At 36.6% G+C, this 10,193-nt stretch overlaps 1 protein-coding gene across 1 annotated transcript; it reads right to left on the bottom strand.

The window, feature by feature from the left end:
• Positions 1-23: 23 nt before the first annotated feature.
• Positions 24-9,290, bottom strand: LOC102058178 (fatty acyl-CoA hydrolase precursor, medium chain-like). Its single transcript, XM_005446134.4, has 13 exons — positions 9,161-9,290; positions 8,357-8,561; positions 7,813-7,948; positions 7,415-7,548; positions 6,736-6,889; positions 6,377-6,478; positions 5,438-5,536; positions 4,822-4,962; positions 3,445-3,525; positions 2,395-2,542; positions 1,601-1,750; positions 708-780; positions 24-559 (listed from the first exon to the last, which is right to left on the bottom strand). Exons 1-13 carry the CDS (start codon positions 9,234-9,236, stop codon positions 370-372), a joined length of 1,689 nt encoding a protein of 562 aa, XP_005446191.1. The 5' UTR covers positions 9,237-9,290; the 3' UTR covers positions 24-369.
• Between the last annotated feature and the right edge of the window lie 903 nt (positions 9,291-10,193).

Here is a 10,193-nt window from a genome sequence, read left to right on the forward strand (position 1 = left end):
ATACACTTGACATCAAAAGACAGTTTTACTTTTAAATCGGTTCTTTATTAATTTCACTTCCTTAAAAAAATGTTGCTGCTATATTGTGTCTTCAGTCCCAGGGAAGCAACAGAAATCTGCTTGTGGGGAAATCTGGTACCTATATTTAATAAGTGAGGCTCCTGTTGTAGACATGAATCCAGGAAAAAGTGAAGGATCAAAAAGGGGAAAAATATCAATTGGAATTATTACAGTGAATAACTGCAAATATGGCAACAGTGAAGAAAAGGTCAAAAGAAGGGAAACCTGATTTTATCCTCAAAATTACTTTAAGTAATTTCTTGTACTATCCTAATAGTTTGCATATTATGTGTATGTTTAGACTGTAAATTATAACTCTGAATTAACCTTCTTGTTTTCCATTCTTTTGTTGTTTGTCTTTTCAAACATCAGCTTTCTCCAGAATTCTACCTTTTTTTCTTTCAACTTTCTGGCCACCTTTTGGTTTAGATTTATTTGCAAGTATTCTTCATTTAGGTTGTAAGATGGCCATTCAACCAAACCCTCTCCATTAGGATTTCTGTAAACAAAAAGAAAGAAAAAGTGAATTGCCCTTTTCAGTCACAAGGGAATTCAATCACAGAAATTAAGACTGAATCAACAGAACAGCTAATTCACTATGGAGTCAATACAAACTAGTAATGTGTCATGAATCTCATGGTTCTTACCCATTTCGAGCAAAGTTAGCCCAGTACTTCATTAGAGTTCTACTAAGGTTCTTTTCTTCCTCTGTAACTTCACCTGAGAGAGAAAATAATTATTGTGCGTGGCATAAACCAAAACATTGCTTCTACAGAAGCAGCATTTCAGACTGTGAATATGTTGTAACAACTTACTGATTACAACAGAGGCAATGCACCTGCAATATGCTAGTAATACAGCAATCATCAGGAAAGGATTTCAGCGTTCTTTATGAATGAGGCTGCTATAATTATCCTTAATCTTTCCTCAATGGACCAGTTCCGTTTTGAATAAAATGCTTAAATATTAATTGAGTCTTTAACTTAACCATTAGATCATCACGCAGAAAATAAAACACTAGAGTTCCAAGCCTTGCACTAATCAACACAACTGGCCTACTATCTGAAAAAGAGACCGAGTCCCAAATTCTCTGGATCCTGACAGCCCCTGGGATTCCCTGGAAAGGAGACATGAGTTTAAGTTCCTCAGGAAAAGAAAAGAGCCTAGATTTCCTTCTTCCCAAGCACTCTGCTAATCCCCTGCAAGTTTAATTGACCCTTCCTTCAATTTATTTTTCAGCCAAAACTATCTTGCAAATTCATGAACAGTGCTGGTACAATGACGGTGATGTTTTCTAGCAAATGTCCTATTTGCCCATTTGTTGACAATATGTGTAACTTACTATGCTTCAGAAACAGTAAACTGCACATGATAAAGAATGAAGAAGACAGTAAATTAGTGTTAAACAAATTCTAACAGGAGAAAGGTATCACTGTTAATACATGCACTTTGATTAAAATGGAGGCTGAATTACTGAACAGAATAATGCCAGTGTTATGAGAGCAATTTATAAGCGAACACTGAGTGTTCTATTCCTTACTACGTAGCTGAATATCACCAGCCAGATATGGTCCTCCAAAGACAAAGCCAACTTCATCTCCATGATCAGCTTTCACATACTCTGGTTTACTATCCTGGTATGAAGTGGGCCGATGCTGATATTCAAAGAAGTAAGCAGGGGCTCCAGACTCTAGAGGACATAACATTTAGAGAGTTAAAGAAGAGAAGCATAAATTACATCAGCTGTTTAAAGTATTACTTTAAATATGCCCAAAGTTTTATACTGGGCACATTTCCAGTGTAATGTCACATTCAAATATGTATTATTCTTTTTAATTCAAAATTAAGATCTCACAGCACTTACACAAAAAAAATCACTCCAGGAAAACTTACAGAAAACAAAATAACATCAAATTATTTTCCAGTTCCAGGTATTTTGGCACAGCTTGTCTGCACTTAGATACCAGAAAATCTCCAGACTACAGAGCTGTTGACTTCCCAAGCAGCAGTAGGCCAAAAGACAAATTCCAGGTTGCTTTAATATGTTTTAATTTTTAAGCCTGTATACTTCAGTTAGCAAACATTTACTTGTGTTATCATGCTCTGCTCTCAATATATTATGACTGTAAGTACAAGTGCAAGACACTACTACAAAGATAAAGGAGTACATACACTTGTTTCACACAATCCTGCAGATCTATATCACATGCGCCTTCAAGTTCCCAGTGGGAATTTCAAGAAGGGATGCCTACACATGACAGGATTTGTGTCTACATCATTTGATCCAGCAGGTAGTAAGAGGTTTGAATATCCTACTAGTGTTCATTAGCTCACCTCTGTGATAATTCAGTGCTTTAATGGATGGCATGACAATTCCTACATCCCCTAGCAAGTCCAGAAATCGGTCCCGTAGCTCAGCAGGATCGTCAGTGTTTCCCAGATATTCATCCACTATCACAGGCAGAAACTCTGATGGTACATGCTAAGAGAAAAAGGGGAAACAAGAAACAGAAAATTTATCACACTCTGAATTAGCAGCTATAAATGTCATCTTTTACATTTCAGAGATTCTGCAAAGGCACAAAGGTCCAGGGTAGCACCCATGTTGATGGGAAACCATGACAGCAAATAAAATCCGTTCAGACTTTTTGTGGGGAAACCCCCTTCTGCACCTAACACCAAAAAAACAAACCAACCAACCAACCTCAGGTCAAATTTGCAACGGATTTATATAGGTTAAAACTCTACAGGAATCAATGAAATGCAGCAGCGCCTCCTGATAATACTGTTGGTTTCTGTTTTCTTTAGGAGAAAGGAGATAGGGATAACAAAAGTAAATTCTCTGAGTCCTTGAAAGATTTATGGGCTATTAGACTACAGGGCAAGACCAGTGGGATCTCCAAACACAGCTTACGTTTTTAGTGTTAGAATTTGCTGATTGAAAGATAAATTTCAAAACTAGGAATGCAAAGTAACTACTTTAAAAGTTACTTTTAATTTAACGTAAACATATTGAAAACCCTGTTTTGAAACCCATCAATCAGGAGATTAGCCATCAGATACCATGAGATTAGAGACACTATTACAGTAATCCTATATAAAAATACATAAAAGAAAAATGCCGGTTCAGAAGTCTAGAAGGAAAAAGGCGTTTCCCCAAATCCCAGGCCTGACTCAGTCCTGTTTCTGTGTAACTCCATACACTGTGGTCCTGTCAACTTTGCTGGGCCTCTACCCAGAGCATAACATCACCTCAAGTCTTAGTAAGACTTAGTAAGAGTATGACTCAAGCAGGAAATTAGAGAACAACAAACTCCACAAATCTGTTATATACATTAAAAAGGAATTTCACTTCTCAAACTAGATTAGTGCAACAGTACTTACCATCATTTGTAGTAAAAATTCTAAAGTTGAAGTGATTGATTTTTTATCTCCTACTTCCTTCAAACCTGGTATTTTTGATGTCTGCATGGAAAAAAAGGATGTTACTAGTGCCAATCAACTTCTCCAATATTTTTAACATTCGAACTACATTATTCCACTTCATTCTTACTACTAGTGTTTATTTTTGAAGCATCATATCATATGCAAAAATGTAGTACAATGCAGCATCTGTCTTGAAAATCTTGTATTTACTGCAGTAAATGTTTCCTTGGTGAAAGTTTCTACATAAACTACCCATACTAAGTAGTTTATCCTTAAATCAACACATATTGTTAAGAAATTTCTAAGACTAGAAAGCATTAGGGCAGAATTGAAGCAAAAAGTTTCTGTCTCAAAAGCTTATTTTCCCCCTGGTAGGGGAGATACTAAAAGTTATTGGCAGCCTCTCTATCTAGTCCAATTGTTTGAACCCTTCGAAGTAAAGATAAGGCAATGCTCCTCCTCTTTTGGAACATTGCATAAAATGACTCTTCTTCCAACAGAATGAATTAGAACAGATTTCACTTTACATTTTTCTTCTTGGACTCAGTACCAGCGCACTCCCAGAGACACACAGTTACTACATAGATTCAAAACAAATGCTGTGTACTACATAGATGAACATGAATACTTGGGAAATGAAGAAAAAAGGACAAGGAAGAGAAAGGACACAAATCCACTGCCTGCAGCTTTGTTCACCATATAGCCATTGCTTGTTTTTTAGAGTTACCCATAGAATTCATATCAGAAAGAATTAATGCACTGAGCATGGAATGGACACCTGCATTACCCCCATACTCTGTCCCCAAATGAGATAGTCAAACGATAGATTTTTCTGCATGGTAATAAGGAAAACAGGGGCAATGATATAACCAGCAGTCCGAGTTCATAATGACATACAGCATAAGCTGTTTAAGGTGATCAATGTCACATTTTTAAACATTCTATGTATCAATCTTGAATACCATCTGTTGTGGGGGAAAAGATTGGTTTTAGTTTTCTTTTAGTAATAAGCCCTTGACTGTTGCATTCTTTTTCCTCTCTCTGCCTGGATGAGGGATTACAATGTTAGGATAAGAAAATACTGTATAAAATTGATGTTCCAGGGATGCCCATGTAGTTTAGCTTGCAGGATGAAGCCTATCACTGTTTTACGACCAACTGCTTCTGGGTCACTACAGAATCATAATGCAAGCAAAGTTTACCTTATATACATTTCCAACAGTGCAAAGCCTTTTGGCAATACTTAAAAGGTGTCCTACCAGCAAATACCTTCTCAGAGTTGCCTAGATAGTTAACACAAACATTCAAAAAAATGAAGAATGGCCATTAAATTACAGATCTAATATTCCAGCCAAATTCATTGTTGGTGACTCCTATCATATATGGGACTGCATTAAATTCTTTCCCAGCCAGTATGTCTTCAGGTGACTTAGGAAGAAATACTCCATCCAAAACTAAGGATAGATATGACATTTCCTGAAGGAGGAGAAAAAAAGATCAAATTACTTGTTAATGCTATTTTCCATTTTTTCCTTCAAACCATATAATAAAATATCCACATTTAATGTTCTAAGTGCAAAAAATGGCTTTAAGAAATCTGAGTATCTACAGCTACTGTAAAATAAATTTATAGTTCAGCACAAGAGTAAAAAATCCAAGCCTGGTTGGGTCATGCTATGCAGTAATGTAATGTTTTCCTGAGCCTGTCTTGCTCCTAACTGACATTAGACATGTGCGCTCGAGTCTTGGTCACAACTTTACAGGTGCTGTGAGACTTCACTGAAAATTTGAAAATTATGTGATATTATTTCAGTATTTAGGGGGTATTTTGACAAAAGTCAAGAAAAATCAACTTGGGAATAGGCCCACAATGAATTCTGGTCAGAGGCTGAGCTGAAGTTTTGCAAGGGTACCATTAAAAATATCTGTCACTAAGCAAAGATTCACCTACCGTACTGTGAAAGACTATGTCCTTTGCTTCCTGGTTCCTTAAGCAGTTTATCAGTGAGAGTGAACTGCTCGTCTCACATTTAAATATACTTGCAACTTTCTGGAAATTATCAACAAAGACAAAACCTGTTAGCTATGAGGGGTCTTTAAGGAATTTATGAATATAAAATTATTATAAACATTACTGTTAATAGTTTTATCTAAGGGCAGATTCAGGTGAGTCTGATAGGTCTTTCAGTATTTTATTTTACTAGAAATACTACAGTTTGATCAGAAAATGAAATTATTCTTACTTCTCTTTCTTGCTGTATTTCTATTCACTGTAATACACCAGCCTTGCTGCAGGCATAATACAAGGCTGTAACATAAATTTCAGAAAATCAACTTATGAGAGACTTACATTATTACTACCTGCTGTTTCAGAAGGAGAAATGAAAAGGTACATACCGAGAGGAATTTAATATTAATTTTTTTTGTTGCGTTTTTTTTTTTTAAATAATTCATTTACTTCAAATAAAGCTCCTCCATAAAAGACCATATCTGCATAAAAACTGAATGCCTCTTCCGGATTCTAATTAAACTTCCCATAATAAATTTCATAGTTACTCTATAAGTTACAGTGTGCATGAAAATGAACATATGGCTGCCTTGGCATGTGTGTAATTGAAAATACCCAAGTTGAACCACAAATATTATAATCACATAACTGTAAAATCTACTTCCAACACCAAATGAGATTGAAAATAAATAAGATTATTTGAATGAAAATTTACTTAGTACTAATCTATATATTTATAGGTATGCAGTGAGAATAAATGTGATCAACTTTGTTGCATAACATGCAATCAGATTTTCCCCTTTTCTCTTTAACCAAATTATCAGATATCAGAATTATCCTATTTTAGGTTATAAAGGCTTTAAAAAAAAAAAAAGAGCCTACCTTAAGATCTGTTGAAAGAAGTAAATCTTCCTCAGGAGGGATTAGAATTCCACTTTCTGATATTGCTTTATGAAAGAGATTCTTAGACAAAGGAGATAAAACCTGCCAAGAAGGGAAAAACAGATGTATTTATTCTACAATTAAGGTCCTTATCCTATAACTTTATGCTTGACTGGACTGCTGGATTCAGTGGGGAATTACACATTTTTATGTGCTTACAAGGGAAGTGTTCAGACTTAGCACAATATGCCATTAATCTTACTTTCAAAAATCAGATTAAACACGAAATGTTATACTATTTGAGTTTTTGAAGATTTTTTTTAAGACTTTACTTTTTAGTGTATTTACTGCATGCCTACATGTGCAAAAACAGAGCAAGATCCTGCAGATACACCAAAGAGTGTGACAGATCCTGGATCTCCACCAAAGTGTTCAATATTTCCTTGGATCCACTGAAGAGCTGCTACTTGATCCAAAAATGCCCAGTTCCCACGAGCATGTTCATCACCAGTACTGAAAGAAAAGTATTATAAGCCAGCTTCTCAGGAAGAGTAATAGTTCTTCTAACACCAGAATAAAATAAATCCCACCAATTTACATTTTGTGTAAGGTCTCATACGTGGCCAAGGAAAGATCTGTACAGCCTACTGACCTAAAATCCTTCATAGTCAGATCTAAGCCCCACTGATTTACTTGCCTCTACCGTTTGTTTACCCATATACAGATAGCTTCCTGGCCTTTACACTGTATGACTTTTTTCTTTACACACCAAGGGATAGAAGGCAAGAACAAACATCCTATCCAGAACCAAATAATCCCAATTCTGATTTGACAGCAGGTTCCAATCAAATGACAATGTAAATGGAATTTATGGATATTTCTCAATGTTCTCCAGTCCTGCTGTCATTGAACTATGTATTTAAACCACCGTGACAGCAGGAAGCTGGTGTGGAACTTCAGCTGATTCAGAAAACAAAACCATGCATGCTTCAAACATGATCGGAAGCATTTTGTAAAAAACAAAATAGGTCATCTTACCTGAAGAATCCAAGGAGTCCAAGTCTGTACTGAATTATTACTACCACAACATTCTCGTAGGCTGATAGTGCAGAACCATCATACCTAGCAGCACCACCAAATATAAAATTTCCTCCATGGATCCACACCATTACCTTAGAGAAAAAAGGGTGAGACACACTTTTATACATTGCTTGGTAGATTTCATGTGAAAGAGGATGACAACATCAGAGAATTTGAACTTCAAATCACCAAACCTCAATAGGAGCTGAATTTTAGGTTGGTGGACTTTGAATTTTATGTAATAATATTGTTTTTGTTAATACAGCACCAGATTTTCAAGGGCAATTAAGTGACTTAGGAGCTATCATTAGGGGCCAACTTTGTGCAACACAAGTTTGTAAAATGAGTTTACGTACAGGTAACTTGTCCTTGTTTGAACCAGCAGGGCTGTAAACATTTAGATACAAACAGTCCTCAGAAGTTTGGAATGGAAGGTGCTTTTCTTTAAAGTTTTTTTCAGCTATTTTCAACATGGACAGATCTTGAGGACATCTTCACAAAACAAAGGAAGCGTGACTATTAGTAATAAAACTGCAATAGCAACAATGTAACAATGATAAAGAAAACACACTTTCTTTTGTCCCACAGGCTGAATTCCCACAGGCTACTCAGAGTTTGTTACTTATATACAGTTAAAGGTGAGGCCTGTAAAAGCACAGCTCTGTGCACAGTACTTAAAAGGCTGAATCATTTCATCACAGCATAATGAGAAAACATGTTTCCAAAGACAGGAGTTTCCCAGGAATTATTTGTGGTCCCTTTTCCCACAGTTCTTTTGAAATATTTCAGTACTGGAAGCATATTCATTACCAGACAAAAATCAGACCTCCGTACCCTAATAAACACAACACTGACAAACGTGACCAGGTCCTATATACAAATGAACCGAACAGCTCTCACAGTGGTGGGTAAGAAGTTGCATCTCTCAGACCATTCCAAGGTTCAGGTGGTTCAGGGGGGGAAAACCTCAAGGATCCAACTGGGGCTTTTGCAAAAGGAATCCCAAGGAAAACGTTTACAAGTCTGTCTGTCCCCTTCACATTTGCCTGCCTCCCTTTGAGCCGCCCATGTGCGATAGTCACTTCTAGCTCAGCACCATTCTGTCCTAAGTGACACATAAGATAAAAGAAAAAACACTGCATCTTCACAACTGTAACGTTATCATATAATGTTTACTATATTGTATATTTATATTAATTATATTAATTATTCTATAACTCTATCATAATTACCAGACTTTTCAATTAATTACTTTAGATTTTGTTCAGTTTCATTTCGCTTCTATGCAATGACAGACAACCCCAGCCAAACACTCTTAAAGCTGGATTGGCCAATGACAACAGGAACTAGGCAAGACAGTTTAGTCACTCTGCAAGAGCATAAAGCTTAACAACAAATTTCAGAGCAAACAGAAATCATTAATATTTTCTTAATTTATCATCCAATAAGATCTTAAAAACATTTTGTTTAGATAATTTGGAAATGTTTTTGCTTTCTAACTTTTAAGAAACAAAGTTTTATTCTCATAAAATCATATCAGGAATGGTTTCAGCTCATAAACCCGTAATTTTTGCAACAAGCTTATTGGAATACTTCTGCAGATTACTAACAAAAGTATAAGAGCAGTAGACTTTCAAAATCACTACACTGCAACTTGCTAGTGCAGTTGCTTCCCCAACAGCAATAACAGATATTCAATTTTACCTTCTGCTTCGCAAGTGATGAATGCTATACTGCAAAACAAGGCACAAAGCAAAGAAATGTGGCTTTCAGGAGCCATTTTTCACGCCCGTGTGGACTCTAGATTGTTTTCTGGTTTTGTCCGGAAGAGAATGGTACAAAGGTCCCTGCTGAGGGCATTCTGATTAGGGAGTGCAGCTAAATTCCCTTATGAACATGCACTGCATTAAGCACCTTCAGAGCTGTAGGTGATACAAAGTGTAAATGCAATCCCTTAGTGCAACGCATTTCATCATTACCTGATCCTAGGAATGAATGATTTAGAAATGATCCAACACCACCTGTGAACAACAACAAAAGGTCTAATCGTAGCTAATCTGCTCTTAATCCTGCCAGCAAACAGTGAAGCTCTGAAGATGTGCCAGAGCTGTCAACGCTTAATATCTTGTAAAAAAACGCCAAAACAACAGCCTCACCAAAAAACAGGATTACAGATTACAAATAACTAGAAAATAAGAATTAAAAATTAAAAAGAATAAAACCAAAAATAGTTAATTCTTGCAGAAGTTTTCATGAGGGCTAGCAAGGCTGTACCATAATTATGATAATAATGATCATAATAAGATCCCACAGATCAATATGTGGCTCCAGACCTGGTGTTACTGGCTGAATTTTGGTTTTTTTGATCATAGGTCAGTTTCACATCCCCAGGTCTGCTGGTGACCGACAGGGTTCACCAGTCTGAAAGGGGGAAAAGGATCCTAGGCCAGGAGTTAGCAGGGCTCATTGGGAGAGCTTAAACTAGATTCCAAAGGGGAAAGAAATAAAACCAAGCTCCTTAGAGATGAGCCTGTGGACCACATCTTGTTGGAGGCAAGATTGATAGCCCAGCTGAAGTGCATTTACACCAATACACCCTGCATGGGCAACAAACAGGAGGAGCTGGAAGTCATTGTGCAGCAGGAAAACTATGACAAAGTTGCCAGAGGCAAGGAGGGTGCGGCAGTGGGGTAGCCCTGTATGTCGGGGAGTGATTTGGTTGTCGAGAGCTGAATGA

This window comes from Falco cherrug, chromosome 14, assembly GCF_023634085.1.
Source record: "Falco cherrug isolate bFalChe1 chromosome 14, bFalChe1.pri, whole genome shotgun sequence".
Taxonomy (NCBI): Eukaryota; Metazoa; Chordata; class Aves; order Falconiformes; family Falconidae; genus Falco; species Falco cherrug.

What these genes read in the sequence shown, in the direction of transcription:
- LOC102058178 (XM_005446134.4), bottom strand. Translation starts at nt 9,236, where the DNA reads ATGGCTCCTGAAAGCCACATTTCTTTGCTTTGTGCCTTGTTTTGCAGT. An exon ending in CAAACAAGGACAAGTTACCT is followed by an intron (nt 7,549 to 7,812) that starts GTACGTAAACTC and finishes TTTTTCTCTAAG; the next exon opens with GTAATGGTGTGGATCCATGG. An exon ending in GGACTCCTTGGATTCTTCAG is followed by an intron (nt 6,890 to 7,414) that starts GTAAGATGACCT and finishes CTTTTCTTTCAG; the next exon opens with TACTGGTGATGAACATGCTC.